Source organism: Ursus maritimus, unplaced genomic scaffold, assembly GCF_017311325.1.
Source record: "Ursus maritimus isolate PB19 unplaced genomic scaffold, ASM1731132v1 scaffold_32, whole genome shotgun sequence".
Classification (NCBI taxonomy): domain Eukaryota; kingdom Metazoa; phylum Chordata; class Mammalia; order Carnivora; family Ursidae; genus Ursus; species Ursus maritimus.
Window position 1 is genome coordinate 8,971,255 of NW_024425786.1, and position 14,944 is coordinate 8,986,198.

Genomic DNA, 14,944 nt, shown 5'->3' on the forward strand with positions numbered 1-14,944 from the left:
GTATGGCTCACTCTCAGAAGGGCTTGAAGAATGTTTAAAGATAGGGGGCCCTGGCTGGCTCAGTCGGGGTGGAGCACAGGACTCTTGATCTCAGGGTTGTGAGTTCAAGCCCCACACTGGGCATGGAGCCTACTTAAAAAATGTTTAAGGATAAATGAACAAATGAATAATAGTAATAGCAGCTAATATAGTATCACGGTTTAAGTTACAGATATATTTTGTAAGCATACACACATTTATGATATATACTATCTTTTAATTTTCAGAAAATGTCACCCTATGAGGTTAATGCAGAGACTCAGGTGGTCTGGCTCTAGTTTAAATGACTGAATTATGTAGAACACCGGTGGTCTCCCCAGAGCAAGTGTCACCTTTGTGAGATGTTTTTCCAAGTTAGTGCCCCACCCACACAGGACCGGGGACCCTGCGGGAGGTGGGAGGGGTAGGCGGACGCAGCCCAGGTTGAGAGGCACAATCTGGGGGCAGCAACAAACCCGGTGGGAGGGGGACTCGAAGGGGAGGGGGCCCCCCCGCGAGAAGGAGGCTGCGGGGTCCGCGAGGGCTGGGAGTGGCTGGCGCTGGGGGGAGACAAACCCGGGGGTGGGTCGGGCGGCGGAGTCGGGGTTCCAGCTGGGCCCCGCGAGAGTGGTGAGCCGGGGGCGTGCGGGGGAGGTGCGGCCGCGCGCCGGGGAGGGGGCGTGGGAGGAGGTGTGGCACAGAGGCCCCGCCCCGCCGCCCCGCCCCGCCCCGCCACCTGCCTCCCTCCAGCCGCCCGCGCGCGGGGTTTCGCTTTCCGTCCAAGGCGCCGGAGGCAGCGGAGCGCGGAGAGGAGGCGCGAGGGCGCGACAGTCAGGGACGGCCGGGCCCGCCCGCGCTCGGCCGCCGCCGCCCGCACCATGGCGCCCGCCGCCCTCTGGGCCGCGCTGGCCTTCGGACTGCAGCTCTGGGGCGCGGGGCACGCCGTGCCGGTCCAGGTGGGTGACTCGCGCGGCTCTCACGCCCACCGCCTGGCGCGGACCGCCCATCCCGGGGCGCCCCGGCCGCGCTCTCCCCCGGGGCGCGTGGCTCGGGGCGACCCAGGCGCCGCCGTCCGCGGGCGAGACGGACGCGGCGCGCGCGCCTGGACACCCGCTGGAGCCCCCCCCCCCCCGAGGCCGGCGTGGCACACGTGCGCTCGGCCACGAACTCTGGTACCCGCGGCGCAGCCCGGCTCCGCCCGCGCAGGCCCGGGTGTTTGGGGGCTGGCCGGCCAGCCCTGGGCTGACCCGGCTAGAGCCTGGATTCCAGCTCCGACGGACACCCTCCCCTGCCTCCCGCGGCGGGGGGAGGGGGTTCCGTACTGGGGCTCTGTCCCCGCTGCGGACGCGGGCACCCTCTTCAGACTTCCTCCTCCTCTGGGCTATGGTTTTCCTCTTTCTTAGAAATACCAGGGTTGCACGCCTGAAAGAACAGGGCCAGGTGTGCAGTAAGCGCCTAATAAGGGCACGGGAGAACTGTGGGCTGTGTCCCGTGCTCTTTGCACAGACCCCCTCCCTAGGACCGACTTGGGATGTCCGGCGACCATTTCAGAGCCTGTTCTCTGTGGGCTCTGAGTAATGGGGAGGAGACAGTGTGTTCAGGTTCCCCTGGCTGAGCTCTGGGGACACACAGGAGGTAAGGGAGGATTTCTGGGCGGGTTATCAAAGACAGCTGGGACCCTCAGGGACTCCAGGAGCATGGAGAGAGGTGCTGGTCAGCATGACCTGCACGCACCACAGTAGCAAGGTGGAGTCTGCAAAGGGATTGCTCATCCTTTGCCTTCTTTGGCTGTCTCCATAGTCTGGTAAGACAGAGTAACCCCATTTCACAGAGAATGCAAACTGAGGCTCAAAGAACTTGTATTTCATTGAAGGGCCTGGGGGTGCTCTTCCTTTAAAGGGGGGCATTTTTCCCTCCAACCCGCCTGCACCAGCTGGGGAGGAGGTATTCCTCCGTCCATTCCTCATGAGCTCACCCTGATGGACGTGTGGTGTGCCGACTCAGGGGAACATCTTGACCAGGAGGAGGGAGGCAGGTGGCACTGGCTCATGAGGTAATGTGAAGTGATTCACTGGCTGCGACTAGAGATAACTTTAGAGTCCAGTTCTTGAGGGCAGAGGATGGAGGCTGTCAGACCAGAACTGACTCGCTCGCCGTGGGTGCGAGGATGTGTCCTGGGGTCTGCCCCAGAGGTTGTCCTGAAAACCGAGGAGGGTCACAAGAGTCCCAGCTCTGAGAGCCTGAGTGCAGGATCAAGTCACAGACTCAGGCCTCAAGGGGTGTTGTCCTGTGCTGGTGAACCTTGGGGTCATGGGAGCCCCTCGGTGGAAGAGGTACAGGGCTTCTCTGTGGGACACCAGGCCTGAGTCCTGGAGTAGTGGGAGGGGTCCTCCATGCCTCTCACTTCCCAGCCCTCCTGACCAGCAGGTTCCCTCCCCCAGGACTATCTCCACAGCCTTGGGGCTGGTCTCCTGAGCCGCCCCCCCCCCCCCCCTCTCCCACTGATCGTCCTTGGTGGCATCACTCCTCTGTCCCTGCCTGAGAAGCCTGCTATGGCTCCCAGTGGCGGAGGCAGAAATTTCCCCCAGAGTCCCATGTTGGAGTGAGTCAAGGGTCTGGGTTCTTTCTGCCACCTCTCTGCATCTGTACCCCACATCCAGTGAGATAAGGTCATTACGCTGTCCCCTTTACATGGCACTCCCCTTGCCCCCTCTTTCAGGGCCTTTCCCACATGCCTCCCTCTCCAGGAAACCCTTTCCTCATTCTCCCAGTTGGATTGGATCTTCGGCTCTTTGTTCTTCCCAAGGACAGACTCTGTTCTGCTTTTTAATCTCGTTGTGTCTTATCCACTTCAACAGTTGGAAATTTCCTGGAGTGCAGGGCCTGTGGGGTCCTCCTCCTTATTAGTACCACAGTAGCTTCTTTTTTGGAACGAAGTGCCAGGCGCTGTCCTAGGCCTTTCGTACAGAGCCCCACTGAAAGCTTCCTTACAGCTACTCCTAAAAGGGGGATGCCGTTGTTCACATTCGGAGATGTGGAAGCTGAGCCCCAGAAAGGTGGTGACGTTTCCCAGGATTGCAGAGCTGGGGGCGGGTGGGGGCTGTGGAGATTCGAACGCAGGTCTGCCGGATGGCAGAGCTCCTTTCGCTACCCCCTCCCTGTATCTGGGTGCCCCTGCTGCCCCTGTCAGGTCCCGCACACTCACTGTGTAGTCAGGAACATTGGCTGTGACTCAGTGTAGTGGCAGAAGGAGCCCCCAGGAGACCCGACCTGGCTGCGGCTGCGGCAGCCTCATGCCCTTAGGGCTTTTGCCTCCTTCCAAAGCCGTATTTGCTGGCTGGTGTGGAACGCTTCGTTCCTTCCTCCGGTCATTCATTCATTCGGCAAATAAAGGCCAGGAAAGCCGGCAGGGTAGGTGAGCACTTAGTGCCCTCTGATGGGGGTGGGCTGCATTCCCAGCCGTCTGGCTGTCTGCTTGTTGCTGGGGATGGGGTCAGGCCCATCTCCCACTGCAAGTCTTGAGGCTGAGGGCTCCCCACTTCCCCCCTCATCACCCAGGGACCCGGGGCCAACTCGAGTTAAGGGGAGAAGTTGGGGCTCCCAGACTGGCTTGGGGACGATGGCCTTTGGTGTGGAGATGGGTGAACAGTGTACTTGCTGTTCCAGGATGTCCCTTTGTGCTCTGCCTGACATCGCAGAGGGGAACCTGGGTGCTGACTGAGGATGTGGCCTGGTGGCGGGGCACTCCATCAGAGGGCAGTGGGCAGGCGGCCAGGGATCCCGATGCGTGCCATTCATTCATTCCCCCGACATTCATGGACCTCTACTCCAGGCCCACCCTAGTGCTGGGCTCTGGGGACCTTGAGATGCCCATGACCCGGCTCCAGCCCTCCAGGAGCCCTATCACCAATGGTCACAGACCTGGGCTCTGCCCCTACCTGCCCTCGTGAGCCGGGCCAAGTTAGTGAGCCTCCGTTGTCCCATCTGTGGACATGGGAAGTATTTCCCACCTTGCTCTCCTCACAGAGCCGAGTGGGTGTGAAAGGCCTTGCAGCAGAGATGGTTGAGAAGATGGCTCAGAACCTTGCTGGCATTTTTGTGTCGGGTAGTGACCCTCACTGCCATCCTGGAGCCTGACCCAGGGGCTCCTGGAGCCCTGCTCCTCCCCAGGGCTGGGAGAGCGTTTATGGTCCTGACCATCCTGTGCTTCCTGGAGGAATAGCCAGGAAAGTTGTGTGTTGGGTGGGGGAATTTTGATGCCAACCATGGTTCATGCGTGCGTGTGTGTGTGTGTGTGTGTGTGTGTGTGTTATATTTAGTGCTAGTTCTCAGTTTTGCGCCATGCTGGCTGCTTTTTTGGTCCTTGAGCATGCCACACACACACACACCTACCTCAGGACCTTTGCACTTGCTTTGCCCTTCATCTTGAAAGCTCCTCCTGCTGATATCCCCTAGTCTCATTCACCCCACTTCTTTCTGCTCAGATGAATCCTTCTCAGAGAACCCTTCTCTGACCATCCTGCCTAAAAAAGCTCCCTACCAGGTGCTCTCCCTCGCCTGACCTGCTTGGTTTTTTTATATATAACACCCATCACCTGTTCTGTTTCTTTCACTTTCATTGCATCTTCCTCCTGGAATGTGAACAGGGAGAGGGCAGGGACCTGCTTGCCAGTATAGACTCACAGCCTAGGGCAGGGTTTCTGGTACTCCTGACACTGGGCCATGTAGGTGTTGTGGGACCGGCCTGTAGCAACTTGCCTCTACTGGCTTGATGCTGGTAGTCACCCCCCTTTCGTTGTGACAACTAAAAATGTCACCAGGTATTGCCCTGGTTGAGAACCCCTGGCTTAGAATAGTGCCTGGCATGTAGTAGGTGCTAAAAAATATTGAATAAATGAGCAACGATATTCGTTTGACCTTTATCATGGCCCTGTTTCAGGGATGAGACCGAAGAGTGTGAAAAGCCAGCGGTGGCAGGGCTGGGTTCCAGGCCGTCTCCCTCTGTTTGGGGTATTTCTCTGGGCTCTTCTTCGTGTTGCGCTTGGGTCTGCTGAGGCTAGGGGTGCTCTCCCTAAAGTGCTCCCTCCTGTCCCCCACCTCCCCACCCGAGCTCGTGATGGGGCCACCCACTGGCAATGACTCAGGGCTCTAGTAGGCATGTGACTTGCCTAGAAGCAGGCAGGGGGGGAAGCTGGGGGTTAGGGAGGAGAGAGGGGTGCCACCAGGGGAACGGGAACAGAGTAGAGAAGCTGCCACTCCCAGTTCCGGACGCTCTGGCGGGCCGGGGGGAAGCAGTATTGATGACTTAGGGGAAGGGCCCAGGCCTCAGTATCAGGCAGACCTCAGCTCAAATCCTTACTCTGCTGTTTACAGGCCGTGTGTTGTTGCCAAGTCGTTCCGTCTCTGGGAGTCTCTGGGTTCCCATCCTCCCTGGCTGGCTGTCACGGTTAAAAGTGCTTCGCTGGCTGTACAAGCGCCCTGGTGGCTAGTTGAGCATTTGTGGTTTTGCGGGGCCTGACCTGACTCTGGGTTGTGGGACGGTGCTGGGGCCGAGGTGGGGACAACCATGGATCAGTCTCTGTCTCTGAGCCATGGGGCCCCAAGGTGTGGGTGGCAGACCTCCAGCTGCCCAGAGCTTCTTCCCAACGTCCCTGAGCACAGCTCTCATTCTGCCTGCCTTTCCCTGGCTGTCTTTCCTACCCCGATGCCCCTTGCTGGGCCTCTCACACCACCAGTCCAACTGGCTGGCCTGCGGACCCTAGCATGTGGCCATGGCTGGGGGGTCAGGAAATCACACCCCTGCTCCGTTCATGAGTTACAGGTGCTCTGTGTCATTTGAGAGTGAGCGAGGGGGTACATGTGGCACAGTATAGCGGAGTCTGATGACGTCACTGTGAAGGGGATGTTCTGGCCTCAGCTTTCCTACCTGCAAGATGGGCCTTCTAGGCTATCTCTAAGAACTCTTCCATTTCTAACCTCTGTGATCCTGAAATTCTGTTTACTTGTAATCTCTAGAAGGGAACGCCCTGCGAAGGATCCCCTGAGGCTGTGCTGTCCATTCTCCAGCCTCCAAGGGGCTGCCGAGACAGCAAGGCCCTGAGGAAGGAGCGCCGGCCTGGGTGTCGGGAGAGCAGAGTTCCCAGCCGAGCACTGTCACTGGCTTGCTGTGTGACCTTGCTCGGGTTACTTAGCTTCTCTGGGGCTCAGCATTCCCATCCATAAAACCTCGCACCACTGATCCCCACACTCTCTTTGGAATGTTGGGGAAGTGCCAGCTTTGCACGCGCTTGACAAAGGCCGTAGACTGAGGGGTGAGGGGTTCCAGAAGTTTTCCCAGGAAGGAGAGCCCAGCACACCCCACTGTTAATATCTTGGCTTCCCAGACTGTCTTCCTCCTGCTTGCTGTGCCTGGAATGATTTCCTTGCCTCGCACCGTTGGCATCAAGAATTCCTGGCTGCCTGTCAGCTTGCTTCCTAGACGAGATGCAGAAGCTTCAGGCAGAACAGAATTCATGGGTTTCCTGCCTCCCTGCCCCTTAGTAAAGTTAGAAGCCAGACCCGTTGGGGCCGCAGACTGTGGGTAAGGCAGTGCTGTGGGCATTCACTGCAGGGCCTGCTGTCTGGGAACCCAAAGGTTCGGGGAAGCCTGGGTGGGGAGTGACAGTTTCCGCGAAGAAGTCCTTTGTCACCTATGATGGGCACATGGCCCTCGCCGTTGGTTCTGAGTCCTGCTGGCCCCCTTCACAGCCCAGGGCTGTGGGCATTTGTCCCCCTCTGCTGAGCTGTCAACTGGGGGGCTGGGACTCCGAAGCTCAGGGCCCACCCCTGTGGGGCCCACGGTCATTTTCCACAGTGGCGTGTTGTGAGGTCACGGGCGGGGGGTAGTGACATCACTGTGGTTTGGGGCTCTAGGGTTGCGCACGCCGTAGGAGGAAGTGTCTGTTTACCGACTGGGGTTCGGAAGAATAGACTTCCTTCTGCCCCAAACGTGAGCCGTGCTGGGGGAGCCGAGTGGGGGGCGGCTGCCCAGGAGGCCCCAGGCTGCAGCTGTGGTCTTGCCTCTGCCCTGCTTTCTGGTTGACGGTGACACCGTCCTACCTCTCTGAGCCTCCATGTCGTCTTTGCAGAGGGGGAGGGGTGGGGACAGACTATGTCTCAGGTGTCACCTGTGCAAATTTATGCTCACTGGACTCTTGGTTCAATTTCTAGAATGAGAAGGCCCATCAGCCAGCTCTTTCACACCAAGCGATGCATGGGTACGGAGGGAGGCTGCAGGACCCACTTCCCAGGCCCCCAGTGGCCGCCGGCCTCCCCACTTGGGCAGCAGACACCAAGTGGGCACGCGTGGGGAAGACAGGCAGGGTGGAATGCGGGCCGACTTCACAAGCCCCAGGCTAAGTCTGTTTCTGGAGCTCTGGGTCCTCAAGAGGCCAGCAAACTGCTGCTCTGTCCCCGGCTTGGAGCCGGGGCCCTGGGTTGACCCAGCTGCTCTGACCAGAGACTAGGGTAGAAATCCCCAGGGGCTTTTGTTTGTTTTCCTTTGCTGTCCAGACAGTGGCCCACCCATCTGTTTCACTCTGAGCTTGGCCTTGAGTGGGTATGGCTGCCGTGGCCACGGGTTCAGGGAATTGAGTGGGCCTGGGGGGTGGGGAACAGAGTGCGGAGGGGTTTGGGGACAGGCAGGCTGTGTACGGGTATCTTCTGGGCCGTCCGTGGGAGACCTTGTCAAATGTCTACCAGGAGAGACGCCCGAGGCTGCAGAAGCGACTGGAGCATGAGGCTGGGAGCTGGGGGTCTGAGACCTGGTCCTGGCTCAGCCTTGAGCTCTGGAGGGCTTGGCCAGCTTCCTTCTCCTCACTGAGCCTCGGCTGCCCTGGCTGGAAATTGAGATCAGCAAGGACCTCGCCCACTCCTGCCTTGGAGTCCTTTGGCCCCAAGTGTTAGACTGGGGGAGGCAGTGCAGGGGTGGGTAGAGGGTGGAGTGAAGTTCTGGCCTCCACACGGCCCCCACTCAGAAGGCCCTGGTCGGAACTTGACAGTGAGTCTCCCGGGAAGGGCTCCCAGCACTTCACCTTAGTGAGCAGGGCTGCCCACCAGCATCCCGGGCAGCCCTGTCTGTCCTTCCTCCTGCTAACCCACAGCCCGGGGCTTCTGTCTGCCACTCGCAGAGACCCCGGGTTCAGCTCGTTCCTGGCCAGCTGTTGCCTGCTGCTGCAGGGCTCCTGCTCCTTGCTGTCCTGCGCTGCCAGAGGTCCGGAGCCCCCCGCCCCCACCTCATGGCACGATGCCCTCCCTGTCCTCCCAGCCATCGCCCCCCACCCCGATGGCTCCACTGTCTTCCGGGCCTGGCCCCTTGGCCCCCTGACCCTCATCTTTTCTTGTCACTTTCCTGGCTCTGCCTCTCCATCCTGTCCTCTTCCAGGTCCTCCTTCTGCAACGACCACATAGGGATCCCTCTAAAAGCTGAGCCCCCCCAGGGTGGGCAGGTTGGGAATGAGTGAGCACCGGAGGGAGAAAGGTGTGGAGGGAGGCATGGAGGCGGGAGTAGCAGGGGACAGTAGCTAGATGTCCTGGCGGAAGCTAAAGCCTCACGAGGAACAGCGATGGCTCATGAGGCTGTCAGCTGTTTGGGGCCGGTAACCCAAGTAGTAAAAAATATAAAGATTACATTAGAAAGTGGGAGCTTCTGTGATTTTTGGGAGCATTTCTTAAACATTTTACATGTCTTTTTTTTTTTAAGGTTTTATTTATTTGAGAGGGAGCGAGAGAGAACATGAGGCAGGGGGAGGGGCAGAAGGAGAGGAAGAAGCGGGCTCCCTGCTTGGGGAGCCCGATGCTTGGCTCGATCCCAGGACCCTGAAGGCAGATGCTTAACCGACTGAGCCACCCAGGCACCCAGCACTTTACATGTCTTATTTCACTTACTCCTCACAACAGCCCCCCGAAGTGTATACTGTCTGTGGATGAAAAGATTGGCGTTTATTAACCTCATTTCTTAAACAAGCTAACTCTCGTGCTGCTGGCTAATAAGGGGGGAGTCTGAATTCAGAGCCAGGCAGCTTCACTCTAGAGTCCCTGCTTTCAGCACCATCCTCCCCTCCTATCAGGGTTGAGGCAATAGGGAGCCACTGATAGTTTTAGAGCAAGGGAGTGACTAGAACAGAGACTAGAGTAGGAGGATCGCTCTGGCCCTGGCAGGCCAAATGAGGTAGAGAATGTGGAATAGTTGAAGCCAGAGCCCTGGGCTGAGGCAGTAGCCGAAAACAGGAAGGAAGGATTGAAGGCTTCAAGGAGGAAAGGAGGCCTTTGGACTGGACTCAAGATGTGGTGTGGGACAGAGATACTCAGGAGGAAGAGGAGTTGTCTCTCTCTGTCCCATCCTGAAACACAAGGCATGTCTGCCTTCAGCCCTGCCCCAGCTTGAGCCAAGCGATTCTGGTTATTGTTCCTAGAGCTGTCATGGGGAGCCGTAGGGTGACCTGGGCTCCTGCTGGGGTGCCATGAGACCGGGCAGGCTGACCCACTCCTCCCAGGTGTGGTGTGGGATGTGACGTGCCCCCCACTGGCGGGGAGCAGGACTTCCGGGGGGGCCCCGCTCTGCTGCCAGAGTACCCGGGGACCTTGAGCTCCTCTCTGAGCTTCGCTTTTCCCCATCGGTAAGGTGGGGATAAAGGTGTCTCTGTCACTTCCCCTGGGGGCTGGGAGAGTGCAGTGAACCAAGGGCTGGGGTTGACATCTGGGGGCGGGGGGCTTCACGGGGCCAGGCAAGGACCTCATGCCTTTCCTGAGCCCTCAGTCCTCACAGCCCCCTGGGGAGGGGACCATCACTGCCCCCATTTTATAGGAGAGGCAGCTGAGGCACAGAGGGTCAGCTCTGTGCTCAGGGTCTCAGCTCACTGGAGGCAGAGCCAAGATTCCACCCCCGGCAGTCGGGCTCCAGAGCTCTGCATGCAAACCACCACCCAGATGTAATGGTGGTCGCCTGTAATGGTGGTCGCCGTGGCTGTGAGGGACTCTTCTCTGAAAGCTGTCAGTTCGTCTCCCCCAACGAAGGACAGACATCTCCCTCTCTGAGCCATTTCCCGCCCCGTTCTCCTGCTGGCTCCAACTCATTTCAACTAACTGGAAATGAAGACTTCTGCTTCTGTTAAACAATTCAGCATCTATTAGGCACCTGCTGTGTCCTGTGCCCTGCGCCTAGAGCAATGAGTAATAAGAAGCCAGCAAGTAACGCTTGGCTCTTACTGCCGGTGAATCATAATGGCCCTATGTGGCGGGCACTGTGTTTGTCCCCATTTCATAGATGACAGAACCGAGGCTGCAGAATGGCAGAGCTGGGATTAAAACCCCGGTGCCTGGCTCAGAGCTCCTATTACGCTGTGTAGCGAGGGGCATGGAGCCTGTCTTTGAGGCGGAGACACTGCAAAACGAATGATGAACCAAAAAGTGGTCTGGGCAGTATAGAGCTGGACCCAGGTTGTCCCTGGGGCCCTCAGGAGGACCTCTGGCCCCATCTGGGCATTCAGAGAAGGTTTCCCTAGGGTGAGAGTGGAGAGGACTCTTGAAAGAAGTGGGAGAGTTGGCCGCGGGGGTGTGGCGGAGTGGGTGGGGGTCAGGATGTTGGGGCAGGGGAACAGCAGGAGTGAAGGCATGGTGGGGGCGGGGGTGGGGGGGAAGGCGCCACATGCTGCCCTGTCTGGGAGGCTGTGGTGGGGATGCTGCAGGGGCTGGACAGCGGTGCCTGGGTCCCAAGCTGGGGACACTGAGCTTGGGCCTGAGCATAGTGGAGCCAGAGGTTTAAACCAGGCCAGACTTGGCTGTAGGAAGGTGGCTGCAGGTCCATCTGGAAAGCCGGGGGACCAAGAGGGAGGAGGCTGTAGCCAGCAGGAGACGCCGAGAGCGGGGAGGTAGGAGCCAGGTACATTGAGGAGACCACTCTGACAGGCCGACAGGCCGGTGTGTGTGGGGGTGGGGGGTGGGAGTGGGAGGGGGTGTCCTCGGCCACTAGCTTCTCGGGGGCAGGACCACACCCTGCTAGATGCAAGCCCTGGCATTCAGCACAAAGCCTGGCCCCAGAACCGGATACCAGCCCGGGCTTCCTGTCTGGCCCTGGCTCACTTCTAAAGCAACATCACAGGCAGGAGGCAGAGAGTGGGATGTGTCACCCCCGGGCCGCCGCCTGTGATGTGGTCCGTCTTTCCTGACGCACATGCTGTTCCTCTCCATGACGGCAGACAGGCCTCTGCTGCCTGGCCCCAGCGGCGGCGCCGCCGGCTCGGCCTGGCCTGATGTGGCTGCACCCCCCGAAGTCCCCGGGCTCCCCCGAACCCCCCAAGATGGAGCCCCAGACGGCTCTGCCGCCTCCCACCGGATCGCAGGGCCCCAGGGGCTGCCATGCAAATGATGGGGTTTCTCTATTGCTCGAAGATGGTTTCCACCTGTGTAGGGGTGTCGGGGTCCTTCGGCAGACGTCTCCGCCCCTCCCCATGGCCGCGGCCTCTGCCCCTGGGACCCTGGAGACCTTTCTGGGAGAGACACTGCATCCGCTCACGCCTTGCTCGCTGAGTGTTCTCAGAGGGGTCACTGTCCCTGCCGGGGCCCCTCTTCTATGACACAAAGAAACAGGACCAGACCACAGGGTATGAAACTGTCCAAGGACACGGAGATGGACGTGGCTGTGACGAGCTCCCGTCTGCCACTTGCTGGCTACGTGCTCTTGGACTTAGTGCGGACTCTCCAGAGGCCTCTGTTGCTTCATCCCTAAAACGGGGTGATAGCGACCTCCTCGCATTGGTGCAGGAATAAAGGAGAGAATGCATGCGGTGCCAGTGCTGTGTGTATACAGTAGGCGTTTCTCCTGGGTCTGCACGGTCTCTCTGTCTTTCTGGCCCTGGGAAAAGAGTAGGTTTGAGAGGCACATGCTACTCCCCGAAGCCTGAAGCTTCTCCCTGGGGCCTCTTCCCACCGTCTCCCCTTCCTGCCCTCTCCCCGCACACAGCGGAGCTCCTGGGGGAGGCCGGGACGGTGACCCCTTCCCAATGATACTGGCATCTAAGCTGGGGGAGGGTCTCCAGAAAATTCGAGAGTCTTGAAGAGCCCAGAGATGTTGCGCTGACAGTGGCCGGAAGAGCAGAAGGCTCCATCCGGAGCTGCCGTGCTCTGAGAAGACAGTGCCTGGTGACAGCCGCTTCTCCTTCCCCGGGCCTGCCCTGCTTTGCCTTCCTCTCTCTCACTGTCTATTTATAAATAGGAGAAGGGACGGAGGGCCACCACCTTGGGTACATACGGGGCCAGGGCCGGGCCGGGCTCCAGGAACGGGAAGGACAGGAAGTCATCTGGTGCAGGGTTGCCCAATTCCCCAGGACAGCGCTGACTCAGACTCCAGAATGAGACTTGCGAGGCGGCCCGGGCTCTGCCGCTCGCTGGCTGATGGCCCCCGTGAGGGCCCGGTGCATGTCCACCTTGACCTTGTCCCTCCTGCCCTGCTCTCAGGCTGCTNNCATTCCTGCTCCTCCAGGGCAAGAGTGAGGGGGGAGGAGGTCGGGGGGGGGCGGCGAGCAGGAAAAGGCATGCCTGACTCCCCAGGTGACTCTCGTCTGGCTGTAGCTTTGGCCCTGGCAGGTCTCCGAGGCTCCCGTGCTTTCAGGTGCTCACCGCCATATTACTGTCCCTCATCCTGGACACTGCGTCCCTGGGTTTTGGCTCCTCACCCCGGCTCTTTATTTTAGGGGTCCTGTGAAGCCCCTTTGAGACCACCTGAGGCAGCTACCCCAGGAAGCTCGCCATCTGGCCCGTGGGACTCTCTCTCTCTTTCTCTTTCTCTCTCTCTCTCTCTGCCCCAGTGAGGCCTCCACCCCACTGTCATGGCAGTTGGCCTGCCACGGCCTCCCAAATTTAGCTCCTTGAGGAGTAGGCCTGGGGTTAGCCCATGGGTGACCCTATAACTCCAAGGGTCACAGGTCAGCTTCCCCACACTTGGCCTCCAGGTGGGAGGGAAGCCCCTCCTCTACAAGGCCCACCTGAGCCATCTAGCACCTCACAGGCCCCGGGCAAATTGCTGCCCAGAGTCCTGTCCTTACCTCGTCCATTTTTAGCTGAAACCAAGCAGAAGGAGCCAGTTCTTATAGTCTGTCTGACATAAGTCTACAACTCAGGGCCTTTGCAGACCCTGAGCGCTCCCCCAGGGGGCCCCCTGGGAGCCTGGGAGCAGGTGATGGACCCAAGTTCAGACGCTACCTCCCCCCCCCCCCCCCCCGCCTTTGTTCCTACAACAGCCCCAGGAGGAGGCAGGGCAAGGTGTTGTGTCACCATTTTACAGGTGACAGTGTTGAGGCTCAGAGAGGGTAAGTGACACCTGCAAGTCCCCCAGGACCGGCGTATGCCCCCAGATGCTCTCACCTCCGTCTAGGGCTCTTCCCGTGATACCAGGTTCTGGATCTCGGGTCCCTCTCCTGCCAGAGGCCAACTGCACAGGCTGCCCTCGCCCTGGGAGAAGGCGTGAGGGGCGGAGGCTGGGGCCTGCCAGCCCCTCCCCGTACCCACTTTCAGCCTGGCCTCACAGCCCCGCCCCACCTCCCGGCTCATTCAGTCTTTCCGCCTCTCATGTGGGCGGCCACCCACTCACCCACCCGGTCCTCTGAGGTCTGCGGAGGGGCCTGAGCTCTCTGACACCCGTCGTTAAGAGGGCAGAGCTGGAAAGGGCTTAGAGCGTCAAGCAGGCCCGCAGCGCCGTTTTCCAGACAAGGAAACTGAGGCACAGAGATGCCAGTGACTGCCCACCACAGAGGGGGTGCCTGAGTCGGACAGGGAGGACCTCTGGGTGGGCCCAGGGGCGTTGAAGTCCAGTCTTCCTGGGGTGGGGGTGATGAAGGCACCAGCTTGGTGCGAGGGAGGACGCGTGCTGAAGGCGAGGAGACCGTCTGAGGCTCAGTTTCCTGCTGTGACTTGAGAGTAACCCCAGTGCTGACCTCACAGAGCTGGGATGGGGACTCAGGGCCGGCGAGGTGCTTGAACAGCTCTGCACGATGCTTGGCGTGGAGGAGCCTTGGGAGGAGGCGCGGCCGCTGGCCCTGTGTCTGCCGTCCTGACCCTGGCCCCCGCCGCCCGGCCTAGCTGCCTGGCCTCCTCCTGGCCGTGCCTGCACCACGCCAAACCCATTCTCCCGATGCCTTCTGGCCCCAGGCGGGGCAGGGACTGGGCAGCGTTCAGTGCAGTAATGCCCAGCACTTGGACTGGCAAGTGTTCGGTGTGTTTGTTGAATGACTGAACGTTCCCACTTTTGTCCCTGACTTTCTCTGCCTTTAAATGGGAGGTCGCTAAGATCTAGTGTCTGAGGCCCCTGCTGGCCTCCAGCAGCTGCACCTCCATCGTGGTCCCCACTTCTGGGCTTCATCCTTCTTTTCCTGGGCTCCCAGGCATCCTTCCAGCACTTGGCAAAGCCGAGCCTGCAGACGGGTCCTCTCAGGAGCCCAGTGACACAGGCAGTTCTGGGAGGAGCCAGGTCTCAGCTGGCGAATGTCCCTGCCTGCTGTGGAAGACCGGCCTGTTCTGAGGTTCCTGGGGGGTCAGCTGGGAAACCAGGTCAGAGCTGAGCTCAGAGGGTGGTGGCCTGAGCCCGAGAGGGGTACCCTGCACGGGGGTGTGTATGTGTGTGTAGGAAGGAGAGCCCGAGTGACAGACAGAACCTGTATGCCCTTGTGTGCCCCTGTGAGCCCCTGTGAGCCCTGGTGAGCCAGGGCCCCCGTCCCTGTGTGGCACGGAGGTAGATGAACCGGGGGCGGGGGGGGGGGGGGGGGGAGGGCGCTGCAGTGACCCGGGGACAAGGAGCTGGCTCCTTCTGCTGTCCTGAGGAGGGGACCTAGGATTTCTCTAGTGGGATCAGGACAAGAGTCACACCCCAACTCCACCCCATCCTTCTTGGATGACC

General features: G+C 59.9%; 1 protein-coding gene across 2 annotated transcripts in view; it reads left to right on the top strand.

The window, feature by feature from the left end:
- Positions 1–807: 807 nt before the first annotated feature.
- TNFRSF1B (TNF receptor superfamily member 1B) overlaps positions 808–14,944 on the top strand; it is a 33,647-nt gene continuing 19,510 nt past the window's right edge. The window contains exon 1 of one of the 2 annotated variants that reach the window (XM_040645794.1): positions 808–974. In XM_040645794.1, the coding sequence (XP_040501728.1) occupies positions 897–974 (78 nt within the window). In that variant the 5' untranslated portion in view covers positions 808–896. The remainder of the gene's footprint in view (positions 975–14,944) is intronic. The other variant, XM_040645795.1, reaches the window with a different exon arrangement.